Source organism: Lethenteron reissneri, chromosome 36 (genome assembly GCF_015708825.2).
Source record: "Lethenteron reissneri isolate LAM-NWPU_2019-01 chromosome 36, ASM1570882v1, whole genome shotgun sequence".
Taxonomy (NCBI): Eukaryota; Metazoa; Chordata; class Hyperoartia; order Petromyzontiformes; family Petromyzontidae; genus Lethenteron; species Lethenteron reissneri.
The window spans coordinates 10,448,114-10,464,225 of record NC_083814.1 but is presented as its reverse complement, the minus strand read 5'-3'; the positions used below and the strand labels follow the sequence as shown (position 1 = coordinate 10,464,225).

The window sequence follows — 16,112 nt, the reverse complement described above, 5'->3', positions numbered from 1 at the left end:
TTTCTGAACGTTTACCTTCATAATGGGTTGGAAGGTGCTGCTCTATAATTTGTGTTCGAGGTCTCTTGAAGGGGTCCCAGTAGTTTTGTGACGTTCACTTTCATCGACCATTCTCTACCACGGAGGGTCCCCACTGCTCCGTGAGAGGTCTCAATCGACACTTTGTTTCACGGCGGAACGCCGGTAATCAAATTCGGGATAACATTTAGGGCAAAGCTATTGTCTTTCGACCAAATCGCCCGAAATGCGCTCGGATTACATCAGAATTGAGAAGCGCGTAAGGGTTGGTGCCCGTTTAGCACTTGGATGCCAAAGCTTGCCAGGTGTTGTAGGAGTGTGTCTGACTTTCTAGCGGTGCTCCAATTTCCTCCCACACGAAGCCCAACTCTAAGTGATGGGAAAAGCCAAACATCCCTCATGTGGCAGGACCCTCCTGAAAAAGCCTTGATGATCAATTAAGCCTTCTCGGGCATCACCATAGTATTTCAAAAGACATAACAAGGGACTAATTTTAGGCATTGTAAGAAACGGGCAAGGGCTCTCCAGAGAGGTAAAAATTGCTTCAAAGGCGTGGTGGTTTAAAAGGCACGTTAGTTGAAAGTGATATTGTATATAAACTCGTTGTGTTGCCATGGAGCATTATGGGTAAAACCAGTATTAGCAGAACTCCATTCTTTACAGTATTGCTTTTTGATGGACATGGTCCCATAGTTTATATGGAATGATCCTGCCAATGACATTTGGTAATCCAGCAGCATTTGATATTGGTCTGTAAAAGCATAAGGCTGACAGACTACTATTGTGGGTACACAGAACGCGAGTTCAGTTTATGCTGGAGTTAAGGTGGAAGCAAGCAGGCACCTTCCTCTTTAGGACACAATTCACGTTACTTCCCGACCAAACAGACGGGCCAATACCATGACTCAAGAGTTTTACATTTTGGCGTCATCTGGTCCAACACCAATGGAGACTAGGCTCTAGGAAGAGCTGTCTCGGGTGTGGACCAATCAACTTAAAGGACAGTGCATATCATTATCAGTTGTTTCTTTTTGTTTGCATTTTGACCGCTTGTGTTGTAGTTATTGCAAACATGATGCCTTGTATAAAGGTGTCAGTTTTTGTACCAGTTGAAAGGGTAAAAACCTATTACTATTACTATAGTTTTACTGACTTGCACATGCAGCATGCGTCGTGTGGCGGCAGCAGCAGGGGCAGCGGCGGTGGCTCGGTGGAGATAAATGTTGACCGTTTTGTAAAGTTATTTTGTTACGTAAAAATGATGGTGCTTAATTGTCGCCGAGAAGCTTACCTTGATGTGATCAAAGTTAACCGAAAGTGGACGCCACACGTTTGACGTGGCAATGCATGTTCCAGTCGTGTACTCTCGGCGAGCGTGGTTGGTTGAGTGTCAGTGAAGTGATTAAACAGACTCCAAACAGAACATTTCAAACGTCGCACCCCCTTTTATTCCTCAACAAACACGACCACCACCGAGGTGACGACACGAGACGTTCCACGACGACCGGCGTTTCACAGACGCACGGGAATATGGCTGCCGGCATCTCTTTTGTGGGAATTCACACGGACGGTGACCAAGAGGTGGATGGTTGTTTAGTGGTTCCAGGTCCGGTAGACGGTCAAATCCAGCTCGGGGTTTCTACTCTTGAAATCCATGCAGCCAAGGAATCCATGAAAACATGTCCAGCGACAGCCCAGCGGTACCCACTGGTGAAAACAACATTCCCCCACACGTTTCTACGGCCCTTATTCATAGCAAAAAGAAAAAAGCCACTGCCTAAAATATATTATTTATCTATAGGGCTGCATTATTTGACGGCAACCAAGGGTACGACTTAAGAGTAGATGGCGGGAGACTGTTAGGGCAGATCTTGGATGGTCGTGTGCCTACTGCGCATTGGCGAGGCGCGCTGACGTCAACAGCTTTGGTCATCACTGCCAAATGCAGCGTCACTCCAAATTAATCGATTGCCTCATGTCAACTGCAATATGAAAACCGGAGGTGAACCTTACCACCTCCACCTGAACCGGAGCCACAGGATGCCACCGTGATCGAGCTTCAGCCGCACCGAACCTCACAATAATAATATCCAGGGGCCTACCTTGGCTCTTCCCACCCTCAACCAGTATATATATACAAGGACTGTTTTCTTGGAATTTCTCTTACTTGAAACGGCAATCGTGCTGTGACGGTTCCACCTGAAGACGGAAGCTTGTGTTGCCTCCGAAACGTCGTGATTTTTATTTTATTTTACTTTTATTAATTACATTTTTTTACCTACATGACTTTACCGAAAAAAAACTAAGAATATAAGAGAGCACCATCGCCTGTCCTTTCAGTTGTTCGGATTCCTCAGTTGATGGGATTACACACTGCCGATGATCGTCAGCAGGCCCTGCCAAAGGTGCGAACAATTTCGGATTCCTGAAAGTTGCATTTGTGACACTCTCCTGCAATTACATCGCTCGCTGTGACGGACAACGGCTGTTGGGGGAAGAAGCAAGCAAACGGAGCTTGCGGCAAAACCCGTAGCTTTTGTTAAGCGAAATAAAATGTACAACCACACATGACGCCACTGCTGCACAAGTGGGGGGGCTGTGACTCCACGATTGCTGCATGCCCCTGTACCGTTCGCTTTGCGTTGTAACGTGCACCGATGCCTACTTTATTGAGGGCAGTATTGGCACGTAAAATGAAGATTAATTCATTTATCGATGCGGGAGCTGAGCTGACCTTTAGTAGGGAAAGAGGAACACCTGCTGTTTGGAGGCACCGTAGCTGAGGGGGTAGAACAAGTCATGGTAGCGGGTTTTTAATCCTTTGGCTCAGATTAGACATCTATGTTTAAGCAACCCCCTCCGCTGCAGTGGCCCTACAACAAGTGGTGCCGTTTGTAGCTTCATCGACAGTACGCCCAACCTTACACGCACGCTGTACCAATCAGGTCGTGAGCGGGCGTTAGGCGGAATGTTAAGTCGTGAGATACCAAGCGATGGCGACGTCTTGGGGGGGGGAGACCTTCATACAGCGGCGGATCGATCACGGGCTGACGGTGATGGGCATTTACCGAGGAGGATCAGGGTCCCGTCACGCGGGCGGCGCGAGGGCGTTGCCGGATACGGGAAAGCGCCAGCGACGGCCGCCGTTCACTGGCGCCCGCTGCTCTCGGCCACCTCCTTGGCAGCGGCCTCCCGCTCGGCGTAGCGCGGGAACCTCTCCAGGAGCCGCTTTTGCAGCCTGTTGTCGCGCAGACGCTTCCTCCTCTTCTCGCGGAGATGCTTCTCGATTCGCAACCTACGACGGGCGTGCACAGGCCCGTGTCGTTAATCGTATTGCCACTGTCCACAATTCAATTGTACTCTTAGTGTTTTCGGTAAAGTCACGTAGGTAAAAAAATTAAATTAAAATTAATAAAAATAAAATAATAAATCACGACGTTTCGGAGGCAACACAAGTCTTCGTCATCAGGTGGGACCGTCGACACAATTCAATTGTTTTTAGTGACGTTGCGTTGGCAGTGGTGTACAAGTACATGATGATAATCATGGCTGTGCATGTGATGTTATCTCCTTTATAAATAATCGATTCATTTTCATAAACGCAGCTGACGATGAGTGCCCCTATGAACCTGGCGTGCCTCGCCTGGTTTCCCTGCATCGAGTCCCTACGCCTCCACGTTTACAGGGTTCGAGGCGAGACAAGAGGTAGCCTAGACACTCCTCGTCAGCCATGGCATGTGACGTCATCATGAGGGGCAAAAATGGGCCAATGGATTTAATGGGGACGTTTCTTTTTTTTTAAACGAGAGCCTATGACGTTACAATGAACTCTAAATGTAAAAAAATTAACCCGTAAAAAAAAGTTTTTCACTATAAATCCTTTATATGCGTGGCGGCTAGAGTCCTCTCGTCCTCTGGCTTGAGATGGCTGCCACCTATGGGTCAGATGATTGCCTGCCACCATTAAGCAATTGGTAATTAAATATAATTTATTTTTTCCTAAAAAGTGTAAAATTTTGGAAAAAAAATTTCACGAAAATAAATTGTCACGCACAACGAGTCTATGTGGAAAATGTCAGCTCGATCGGATCACGGGAAGTGGGTTAAAAAAACGACCGAAAGATTTGCACGGTCGTAAGCGCGCAAGCAAGCAAGCAAGGGAACTTAATATAAAGGATTTAAAAAATGGGCCAATGGATTTAATGGAGATGTTTCTCTTTTTTTTAACGAGAGCCTATGACGTTACAATGAACTCTAAATGTAAAAAATACAAAATCCTTCATAATCACCTGATGTAGGGCTTGACGAAGGAGGGCGTGTAGAATCTCCTCCTCCTGTGGCGACGATTCATGAACCAGGGAATCGGGTGCTCTTTGAAATTGTACCTGCAACGACACGCGGCCACATCAAGTCGAGCCACACCCCCCCCAAAGCGATACCAGAACACGCCACGACCAAAACACACCCACACAATGCCACAAACACTCGGGGCCCATGCCAGTGGTGCAGTGCTGTACAAAAAACAAAGATTGCTCGTACAGCCCTTAACAGAATGTTGGGGAAAGTGTCGTTAGCAAGCATCTACGAAGGCTGCCACGGCACACAAGGGGGCAGGTGGCCAACCCCACACCTGAACGCCTTTGTCTTTATTAGTTACACCAGGTACTCATTTAAGGCTGAGTCGACCTAGGGGAGACCCAGGAACAGTGAAAATATACGCCGCTGTTATGGGTTGCGAGCGGGAATCGAAATAAGGTCACCCGGCCCATAGCACAGTGCGCCAACCACTCTACTAGCACTCCCCACACGACTGCAGTGCTGCACACAGACACGCGCACGTTATGCACACACGTAGGCACGAACCACGTGGTGTAGCCGAAGACGTTATTGCGCCACTCGCCCGGCCGTGGCAACTCCTGCCCCGTCTGCAGCAGCCGTAGTGCCTTTTCTCTCTCCCGCACAACCCCGTCCACGCGGTCCATCGAGTGCTTGACCTACGGCACGCCGGAGAGGTGGGCGGGGGAGACCGCAATGTCAGCACCAACCGCGCAATGGAGAGGAAGGCTTCCCCTGACTGTCGGCGCGTAACGATGCATCGATTCGTCGATTAAAATATTTTCTACCGTGCGGACCAGACGTCGCCCCAAGGGATCTCAAGAGGATGCGTGGTACTGCTCTGTGAGAGATCTAAGTGGATTCTTCATCCCTTGATGTAACGCCGATTGCACGATTGGGATAAATACGGAGTAAATTGATGACAAAATGTATTCCTCTGCTCATGATACATGCATTAAACTGTGTGTGAGAATCGATTATTTGATTCATATAAGTTGTAATATGTTCAAGTGACATGCGCAGACACTAGAGATTGATTCAACTTCTTACGCTCATAATAAATGTTTCCAATCATGTGTGTAAGAATGGTGTAATGTTTAGCACACTGGAGTTGCAATCGGTCTCCGGTTAAATTAAATCTACTGGCATGGCAGCTGAAAGAATGGTCTTCAATCACCACCCAGCCCGTGTCCACCCAGCAGTTTCTAAAAGGGTACTCTGCAGGTCGTAGATCGGCAGGTCGGGTGTGGCGGGGTAAAAGTGTGAGTACTCCCACCGCTCCCAAGATGTCTGACCAGCGTCGAATAAAAATATCAAATATAGAGTAAAACCTTGGATTGCGAGTAACATGGTCTGCAAGTGTTTTGCAAGACGAGCACATTTTTTAAATATTAATTTGATAAACGAGCGAGGTCTTGCAATATGAGTAGTACGTATACGCTTTGTCTGCAGAGCGTCACGTGATCACAACTGATATACGAGTGCTTTGATATACGAGTGCTTTGGATTAGAAACACGTTTCCGGAACGAATTATGCTCGCAATAAAAGGTTTTACTGTACTCTAGAGTGGCTCGAGAGAGAGCTCCCTTTAATGGGGGCCATTTCCCCAGCAGTGGCTTAAGCAATTGAAGGCCCGCTCCTTCACATTTTATATCATTTTAATAGACGAGCCGATGCATTGTTAAACGCCCACTCGAGTTTCAATGACATTTTGGAGGTGAACGATGCAAACAATTTGGCGACCTTTTTAATGCGCTCGGGGCTGGGCATGGGCACGCTCTGCCGCTTGGCCTCCTGCTCCAGTGTCAAGAGCATGTTGTACTCCTTCAGCAGCACGTACCTGGCGGACACAGCCCCGTTCAATGGCACACGTTAAATAACAACGCCACAGACACGAGGTGACCGGGTGGGTCAGAGTTCAGCGCGGCTGAGCCGCCACCGCCGAGCCTACGTTCAAATACAGGCATTCGCGTAAAACCGTGTTCTTGCGTGCAGTGAGTTGATGGTCTCAACCCTGTCAACAATGACTGCACACAAAAAACATTATCGCATTAAATTGGGTTCTGCGCTTAATTTTGCCTAAACTCCAGCTCCAAGAATTAAATATCGGCTTACACGTCACGTGATAAAAATAACTTTTGTGGTGTCAGCTTCTCGTACAGTCTCCACCACGTACAGCTGATCCAAGTACATCTCTGTGATTCAAATTGAATGCATTATTCTAATGTTTTTTTCCTTCACGTCATGGGAAAAAAGGCAGTTAGCGTACACTTGGAACTATCATGGTAACCAGTGTCCTGCCCTGTGTCGGGACAGCAGAGTGTAGTGCAGCAACACCCATTGTAGTGCTGTAAAATCTATGCCTCCGGACACATCTGTGCTCAACGCATTCATCAACTCACACCGAGCAGCGTGGTGCAGTGTGGTCAAATAATCCCCACGACCTGGACGGCGTGAGGTGGCCGTCACCCAGGCACTGAATTGACGAGAGGGTAGTAAGTGTACATTATTTGTGTGCAACCACCAGCCTGCGCTGCGAAACACTTCTTTGGAAGGCTGCCCCACCTCCTCCTGCACCTATCAAGGTGGGCAGGGCTCCACCTTCTCACTCTGTACAGGTCAGATGAGAGCAAAGGATGTAGTAGTGGTGTGTGTGTGTGCAGAACTTGCCACAGCTTGTGCAGATCTTCACTGCTCTTCCCTCTGAGGAGGCGAATGCCCCATGATGACCCTGAGATGAATGACATCAAATGCAACTGCTTGAAAATGCCTTCATAGAACGCCAGCACCACCACAATCAGTGCGCCCGACCAGGGCTTGGTGAGATTTGAACAGGGCCTAAGGGGGCTGTGGATAGCTCGTAGTGTGACGAGCCCCACACCTCCAAAAGATTAGAAAACAAGCTTAAGTTGACGCCTTTTTTTACAAGGAGTCATGTTTGCATAGACCACAATACCTGCAGTCATAATGCAAACAAAAAACATAACTCTGATAGTGCATACATTATCAGAGTTATGTTTGCATTATGACTGCAGGTATTGTGGTCTATGCAAACATGACTCCTTGTAAAAAAAGGTGTCAGTTTTGTTGCCAGATAAAAGGGTAAACAAACAATTATAAAGCTTAAGTTATACACTCCCTAAAGTGGTCACCCGTATAACCTTCACTGCTACTCTCAATGACAGCCCAAAGGGAAACACAAAGACGCTCCGTGTAGCCTTAACATACTGTTGAGGCAAGTGCTGTTAGCGAGCACCTATGAAGGCTGGAACGGCACACGAGGTGGTGGGTGGCCAGCACCACGCCTCCCCAGTGGCGATGTTTACACACCGCACCAGGTACTCATTCGCGGCCGAGCCCATCTAGGGGAGGCCCAGAACCGGTTCAGATAATCGTCACCGGTGTTGGCCGTGAGTGGGAATCGAACTTGGGTTGCTGGGTTCGTAGCGCCGCGCGGAAACCGCTACACCACCGCTCCCCACCAAAGGAAAACGCGCACAACAACAACAACAGCAGCAACAACAACAGCAACAACAACAACGATGGAGGGTTTTCCTTCCCATGGAGTGTCGCCCTGCACTGAACGCTCACCAGACTTCACCGTCTCCTCCCCCCATCGCTTGGGGTCGTCAAAGAACTCCTCGAGCCCCGCGCGGACCCCGCTCGTGTGAAGGGCGCGCGTCCAGGCCACGCTCGGGACGCCGGGGGTCCCGGAGAGCGGCTCGACCCTGGCGAGGGGTGGCGGGCGGGAGAGAGTCGGCGTCAACCGGGCAGGGCCGTCTAGGAAAACGCGCAGGCTTCGGGCCCTCTAAATTATCTTTTGTTTATCACCGCCCGCGCGACACGAAACCGCCTAATCGATTCATTGACAGACCTGAAGCAGCCGTGCGACGGGAGAAGGGCTCTGCTGCTAGCGACGGGCGAGGGGGTCGGCCGGTGGGAGACGCGGAGGCGGCGGCCCAAGAGGCGCGTTAGACCCGCAACGTGAGAACACCACGAGGCCGCCATGTTGGGTAAGGTGGTGGGGGGGGGGGGAGGAGGGGACCCGGATGATGATTATGAAATCGATATTCGAGATTGTGATGCGGAATCGATCATTCTGACTCGATATTCGAAAGCGATAATTCTGCATCGATATTCAGTTTCAAAGACAATGCGATATCTATTCTTGGTTCTTTCGGTAAAGTCACGTAGAAGGGAAATAATAAAAGAATATAAACATAAAACAATAAAAAATTCTCACGACGTTTCGACTGCAACACAAGCAATCATCATCAGGGATGATGATGTGGATGATGATGATGATTGCTTGTGTTGCAGTCGAAACGTCGTGAGAATTTTGTACTTTTTATATTTGTATTATTTTATTAATTCCCTTCTACGTGACTTTACCGAAAGAACCAAGAATATGAATCCCTGCAGTCACGAAAGCTTAAAAAAATACAATGCCATATAATTAAGAGCATGTTTGATTGCATTAGGGGCCGTCCATAAATGACGTCACGCGATTTTGGACGATTTTTGATCCCCACCCTGCCTCGTCACACGGCGTCACAAAAAGTCAGACCCCCCTCAAATATGACGTCACAAAGCACTGCCCCCCCCCCCCAAAAATATAAAACATGCTTCAAATCGCTTTAAACTATTGTCATTGTAGTGCGTATTTAATGTGGCGCTGCACTCTGATGTTGTAGGAGTAAACATTTATTAAAAAGTCTATTGAATTAAGTAGAACGTGTTGTCTATATGTATTTAAAGTTGCGCATTTTGATGTGACGTCACATTTCTCAACCCCCCCTCGTCACACATCGTCACAAAAGTCGGGATTTTTTCTTAACGTCACTTTTCTCAATTTTTTTCAAAATTTCTTGCTGTGGATTTCACACCTGATGATGATTGCTTGTGTTGCAGTCGAAACGTCGTGAGAATTTTATTTTTTATATATTTTTTATTTTATTATTTCCTATTTTTATTATTTCCCTTCTACGTGTCTTTACCGAAATAACCAAAGAGTATGGATTCCTGCAAGTCACGAAAGCTTCAAATCGAGATTGAATTTCGATTTAAAGCTTTCGTGACTGCAGGGATTCATCTTCTTGGTTCTTTCGGTGAAGTCACGTAGAAGGGAAATAATAAAATAATACAAATTAAACATAATAAAATAATATATTATTATATTATTATGTTTTATTTTAAAAATAAAACATAATAAAATAATATATGAATATATTATAATAGAATGTAAAATTTATATTATTTGATTATTAATAAAATAATATATTACTATATTATAATGTTATGTTTTTTTATTCTTATTTTATTATTTCTCTTCTACGTGACTTTACCGAAAGAACCAAGAAGATCGAGATTGAAGTGTCAACATTTGGAAGCTCTCTGTATAACATTTCGATTCGATTCCCGAATCGAATCGTGTGTTAGGATTCGACCCGTGAGCGGATCGATTCCGAAACAGGAGGAAGGTCGCGATGGCGGCGCTGAGTGTGTTACGTGCCGCTCTGCGCGGCGCCTCCTCGGCTCTCTTCTCCTCCTCCGCCTCCTCCTCCTCCTCGTCAGCGGCCTCCGCCACCTCGCCCCTGAGGTGGCTGCTCGGCCGCGTCCCGGCTGGTGAGTCGGTGGGGCAGGCGAGGCAGGGCCGAGAGGGGAGAGGCTTGCAAGTTGACCTTGTTAGGAGGGAGTCTGAGTTGCTGACGGTCTCTTGTGATGCTGCAGTCGATGTCTTTGGGGGAGCGGTGGCGCGGCGGTTAGCGCAACGAACCCCGGCCACCCGAGTTCGATGATCTGAACCTTTGCTGGGCCTCGTGGTGCCGTTCCGGGTTTCTCAGATGCGTTCGCTTGACAGCACTCATCCCAAGCCTGTTGACCTCATACGGTGGGTCTGTGTAGATGTGTGCACGTGGGGGGTGATCGAACTTACGACCAAATCTGTGGTTTGACATCAGAGGTCTCGCCCTGAATCGGTCGGTCGGTGTTATATTTCCATCCGCTGCGCAAACGCCGTGTGGAAGCTACCTGGTCTGTCGTTCCGCACGAAGTTTTTGTCAGGTCTTCTCGGCCACAGTCATGCCCCCCCTACACCTCAAGTTCAAGTTTAATTTATTATGTATAGCCCTGTGAGCCATTCGGCTCTTGAATCGGGTGCAACCGCAACAAACAAAAAACAAAAACATGAACAAAAAACATCTTCTCTACGGCTTGTGAAACGTGGACACCCCCCCCCCCCTCTAATGGAACATCTGCGCCGGTTAGAAACATTCAGGCTGGCATGCCTACGATCCATACTGGGTTTAACCAGGCTGCATTGTGTGAGGAGCTCGCAAATCCTTGAAAGAAGTGGGCACGTTCCCATCGGTGAGCTCCTCCGGCAGGCGAAGCTGCGTTGGCTGGGCCATGTAGCCCGCATGCCCCAGCCACCGCATGCCCCAGCCACCGCATGCCCCAGCCACCGCATGCCCAGCCACCGCATGCCCCAGCCACCGTATGCCCCAGCCACCGCATGCCCAGCCACCGCATGCCCCAGTCACCGAATGCCCAGCCACCGCATGCCCCACCCACCGCATGCCCAGCCACCGCATGCCCCAGCCACCGCATGCCCCAGCCACCGCATGCCCCAGCCACCGCATGCCCCAGTCACCGCATGCCCCAGCCACCGCATGCCCCAGTCACCGAATGCCCCAGCCACCGCATGCCCCAGCCACCGCATGCCCCAGCCACCGCATGCCCCAGCCACCGCATGCCCCAGCCACCGCATGCCCAGCCACCGCATGCCCAAGCAGCTTCTATTTGGCCGCATAGAGGGGGGGGCTAAATGGGCACGACACGGGCTGGAGAAGAGATGGAACTGATGCGGTACAGGAGGATGTGGAGCAGAGTGGACTTGTCGACGACTGGTACCTGCGGTGCCAAGATCGATCTCTATGGAGGAGGCTCGTGAAGGACGCTCCTGGGCAGTTTGAGGCAGTCGCCCTCCAGCAACGACGGAGGGCAGAGGAGCGACGCTCACAATAACGAGCGGAGCGCTGGGCGGCTAAAATGCAGCAAGTTGGCACAGTAGGGGGGTACAGCTGGTGTGCATCTACCGGTCATCTCAGTCAGCCAACCCATGGCACCTGGGTCTGTCCCAAGACCCGTCAGCGAGCCTTCGACACTTCACGAGGCCTCAAAGTGCACCTGGCCTGGCACAGGCGCCGTGGTGACGTGACCGTCACTTAGTGGCGACTGGCGGGTGTTGGTTATAGAGCTGACGGTCTGTGTTGTCCGTGTTTCAGGCCACGTGCGCTACAGCAGCAGCGAAAAGCGGTTGTTCTACATCGAGCCCACGAAATACTTCGACAACAGATTTCTAAATCTCACGGTGAGTCGCGTGTTTTCGCGTGTCTCTGAAAATTGTGGACCCTCGGAGGAACACCTGGCAATGGGCGGTTGGATAATCTGTTGTCCACACATTATTTGGGGTTCTGGGCAGAACCAATCAGTGTGCCTTATCAGGCAGGTTGAGAGTTTGGACGTGTAGCCAGCCCACATGCCTTGTCACGGTTTGCCCAAGCAGCTCTTCTGTGGTTAGCACGGCGAGAGGAGAGATGGGCTGAATTGAGTTGACTTGCTGACAAATGGTACTGGTGGTCTCAAGATCGGCCTCTGTGCAGGCTACTCGTGATAGATGCCACTGGATAAGTTGGCAACAGCCACTGTTTAGCAACAACGGGATGCAGAGGAACAGCTCATAACACCGAGTGAAGGCATTTGGCGCCTAAAGCACAGCGAGTTGGCACAGTGGGGACCACAGATGATCAATCTGCCAGTCGGCTCAAGTCGGCCAACCCATATCACCTGGGTCCATCCCGTAATCTCCTTCCAGAGAGCCTGTATGGCCTCAAAGGGCACCTAACCTGGCATATGTTCTGACACTTAAGTCATGGTGGCTGATGTTGTATGTGATCTTGGCCATTCAAAATATCAGCAATAGGAACCTGCCCTGGGCTTCTCCGATGTCAACTCGGCTTTAAATGAATATCTCCACCAGTGCTTTGCATGCCATAGCATCGGCACTTCAGAGAGAAAGACTGTTGAGTGTTGTGATGTCCACACCATCCCCACGTGTGCTTTTCCGGCCTTAGTGGGCGATCTTAATCAGCACGTGTGCGCATACATTCCGTGAGGGCCAGGGAAAGAGATTCAGCTTTCCAATTTCTTTCTCAAACTACTGCTGGCAGAGGGTGCTTGGCCTGCTCTTCCATGCTGGCCAGTCATCTAGAACCCACACTCATGTTTACTGCTGGGTGAACTGAGGTGGGGGAATTGAGGAAATTTGCACCGTTGTTTCAGCCACCATGCCTGGGGGGTCGAACCGAACTGGTGACCTCTATAAAGGCTTGCTAAAGGTGTTGAGATGTAACTTCTTATTTCATTGAAACATTTATTTGTGTTTTGTAATTTTTGCTAATATATTTCTGCTGTGCAATTTGACTCATCAGGTATTCTACTTAGCCCTGACTGGTGTGCCCGCTGCTATCATCATCACGTACATCAATGTGTTTGTTGGTAAGATCACACGATATCGAACGTAATAATTTTACAGGTCAGATGTAAAACATTGGGAGATTTGTTTAAACCCTCTACACACACACATACACAGCTACAGACTTCACAGAAATTGTGGTGTGATTTTGTCATGGAATCCAAAAGTGTAAAGAAAGTGGCTGTGTTGTGTGCTTCTTTTCTTCTTCAGGTGAGGCGAAGCTGGCCGAGATCCCAGAGGGTTACATCCCTGAAAACTACGAGTACCATAAGGTGTGTGGCTACAAAATCGATGTGCACGACAATCAACAGCAAGTTCTCCTCGCCTCGCAGTGGCACAATCGCTTCAACATCTTTACGTTATTTCGGTGTGCGTGTATGGAGCGGCGGCGCTGTGATTAGTGCATTTGCGCCACGAACCCCACCGTCCCAAGTTCAATTCACGGTATTCATACTCTTAGGTTTTTTCGGTAAAATCACGTAGGTAAAAAATAATAGTAAAATAAAATAATAATAAATGAAAATAACTAAATTAAATCACGACATTTCGGAGGCAACACAAGTCTCCGTCTTCAGGTGGGACCATCACAGCCAAATTTACTGTATCAAGGCTGTGACAGTCACACCTGAAGACGGAGACTTGTGTTGCCTCCGAAACGTCGTGATTTAATTTAGTTATTTTATTTTTTTATTATTTTATTTCATTATTCTTTTTTATCTACATGACTTTACTGAAAAAACCTAAGAGTATGAATCCTTGCAGTCACGAAAGCTTCAAATCTAGAATCAATTCACGGTCACGGTTCACTTCAGGGGGCGATTGTCTGAACCAGTCCTGGGCCTGCCCTCGGTCGTAGTGTGTAAGCTTGAGCACTGGGGAGACAAAAGTGGTGGAGCATGGTGATATTCAGAATGAGAATCTTTGTACTGGTAGGAACCTCCTGGTTACACCAGCCCACAGGAGCACTTGCAGTGCATTGTCTTTGGTTCTTTCGGTAAAGTCACGTAGGTGAAAATAAAAATAAAAAATCTTGTCCCGTTGTCTGTCAAAAGCTCTAACAACAAAGGGGAATTCCTCTCCGTAGAGGCGGTTAATTCTAGATAAAATAAAATCTTTTTTATAAAATATTTTTGATTAAAAAAATCTTATTTTTAATTTTATTTTCACCTCCGTGACTTTACCGAAAGAACCAAAAAGTATGGATCCTTGCAGTCACGAAAACTTCAAATCTAGAATTAAGTGCAGTGCATTGTTGCCTCCCCTCCTCGGCGCGGTAGGATTCCTGTTGGTTGGCGTGTCTTTAAGCGTGTCCACCTCTCTTGGGGGGGGGGGGGGGCGGAGTGGGGGGCCTCTAAAGCGTTGTGATTGTGCGATCGCTTTTTAAATCCTTTATATTAAGTTCACTTGCTTGCTTGCTTAGGACCGTGCAAATCTTTCGGTCGTTTTTTAACCCACTTCCCGTGATCCAATCGAGCTGACATTTTCCACACAGATTCGTTGTACACTTTTTAGGACATAAATATTATATTTAATTACCAATTGCTTAATGCTGCCATGCAATCATCTGACCCATAGGTGGCATCCATCTCAAGCCAGAGGACGAGCGGACTCTAGCCGCCACGCATATAAAGGATTTATAGTGAAAAACTTTGTTTTTACGGGTTATACTTGTTTGTATCTATCATCTGGTAGCACCCCATCACGCGGTGGATCGTGAAGCACGTCCTGGATCCCCCGGAGAAGAACTACGAGAAGGACATGCATCTCATCGCCAAGGAGATGGAGAAGTCCCACCATTAGTGAGTGCTTTGCGCGCCAAGCGGCAGAGTCGAGCTTTACTCTCTCGGCTGCCGCTCATTGCGGTTATACCACGGTCGGGTTTGTTGATCGATGTGTTTTTCTTTGGCATCGTATTTCTGCGTGTGAGTGTGGTGGCTTTTTAATGGAGCCGATCAACTACTCGCAGTTCTGCCCGAGAAATATTTAGTACAGCCGTCTATCCGGGCAAAAGCTTAAAAGCCCTTAAACCGATTTTTATGAAACTTGGCACACAACTCGCCAATACTTATGCCTAGGTGTGTATAGTTTTTGCTCAAAATTGGTCATGAAATAGTAAAAAACACATGTATATCTTATACGTGCAACAATGCATTGAAACATCTATTTAATTGGTTCTCATGTTAAACCTATTTATCAAACCGCGTGTGTGAGAATTGATTGTGATTTCTGTATTCAATGACACTGAAGAGTTATATATTGGATCGTACAAGAAGGGAATGCCGAATCCAGTCCCCATCAAGGATGTAGCCAAGAGATAAAGAAGATGCAGTGGTTCAACGTCAGATTCACTTCACGATGGTTAAGTTGAAAATGTGGAAGTGCATTTTCTACGTGCAATGCATTCCCCTGGCGCCGACTTGCTAGAGTGACTTTAATCCAGCTGTGATGAGCCTGAAAGAAGATCGCAGGTAAACGGAGTGTGTGGCACAGGCTGAAAAATTAGATCAAAGAAAAGTTACCAGAATAAATGTATGAGGGCTTCAGTGAAGATTATTAAGCAAAGTGTTTTTGAAGACGGAAGTTCAAAATTAAAAGAATCAGTTGGTGGGACGATGGAAATAGTTGCACCGCATTCCCAGCAATATTCGTGCACACGCGTTACAACGCAAGTTCGACGGCGTTCGCTCTCACGCTTCTCGTATGAATTTGTATTTTCCCGCACCTCCGATTAGCACGGTTGGCTGCATACGGTGCGAAAGAAGTTCAACATACATGCGTAGTATTACGCGCATTCGCGTGCGTTTCAAATCGTTTGCGCGTCTCTTGACAGCTTCGTTTTATAAACATTCCCGATGTGTCCGTCGCAGTGCCATCGAAGCCAAAGCTCGTCGCTTGATGCGGGACCGCGGAGACGGGCCCTGGTCCATCATGCCGGTCCAGGACCCCACGGTCATCGTCCGTCATCACAAGGCCACCCCGGACGACTGAGCGACGTCCACCCCATACCGATCTGGCATCGTCCTCTCGCGAATGCCGTAGCCGTGGGGCTCCCTCTTGTGCAACCCGCCGGACCCCCGTGCCGTGTCGGTGAAGACTCGGCACGTGGCAGGCGCTGTCGTGGTTAAAGAGCTGCGTTTCCATTTTCACCGTAGTGTGTCTGCGCGCACGTTGTGTGCTCTGAAAAAAATAAATAACACATTTTAACCCGAAGAAAATATGACT

The 16,112-nt window shown here is 48.3% G+C and overlaps 2 protein-coding genes across 2 annotated transcripts; one reads left to right on the top strand and one right to left on the bottom strand.

The window, feature by feature from the left end:
* Positions 1–1,443: 1,443 nt before the first annotated feature.
* On the bottom strand, positions 1,444–8,386 carry MRPL47 (mitochondrial ribosomal protein L47). The gene is made up of 7 exons (XM_061566081.1): positions 8,229–8,386; positions 7,946–8,082; positions 7,025–7,085; positions 6,098–6,194; positions 4,882–5,012; positions 4,308–4,403; positions 1,444–3,313 (listed from the first exon to the last, which is right to left on the bottom strand). Exons 1-7 carry the CDS (start codon positions 8,360–8,362, stop codon positions 3,166–3,168), a joined length of 804 nt encoding a protein of 267 aa, XP_061422065.1. The 5' UTR covers positions 8,363–8,386; the 3' UTR covers positions 1,444–3,165.
* A 1,415-nt stretch (positions 8,387–9,801) lies between these two features.
* Positions 9,802–16,110, top strand: NDUFB5 (NADH:ubiquinone oxidoreductase subunit B5). Its single transcript, XM_061565930.1, has 6 exons — positions 9,802–9,979; positions 11,641–11,726; positions 12,847–12,913; positions 13,101–13,162; positions 14,583–14,689; positions 15,758–16,110. Exons 1-6 carry the CDS (start codon positions 9,841–9,843, stop codon positions 15,876–15,878), a joined length of 582 nt encoding a protein of 193 aa, XP_061421914.1. The 5' UTR covers positions 9,802–9,840; the 3' UTR covers positions 15,879–16,110.
* Positions 16,111–16,112: the final 2 nt, after the last annotated feature.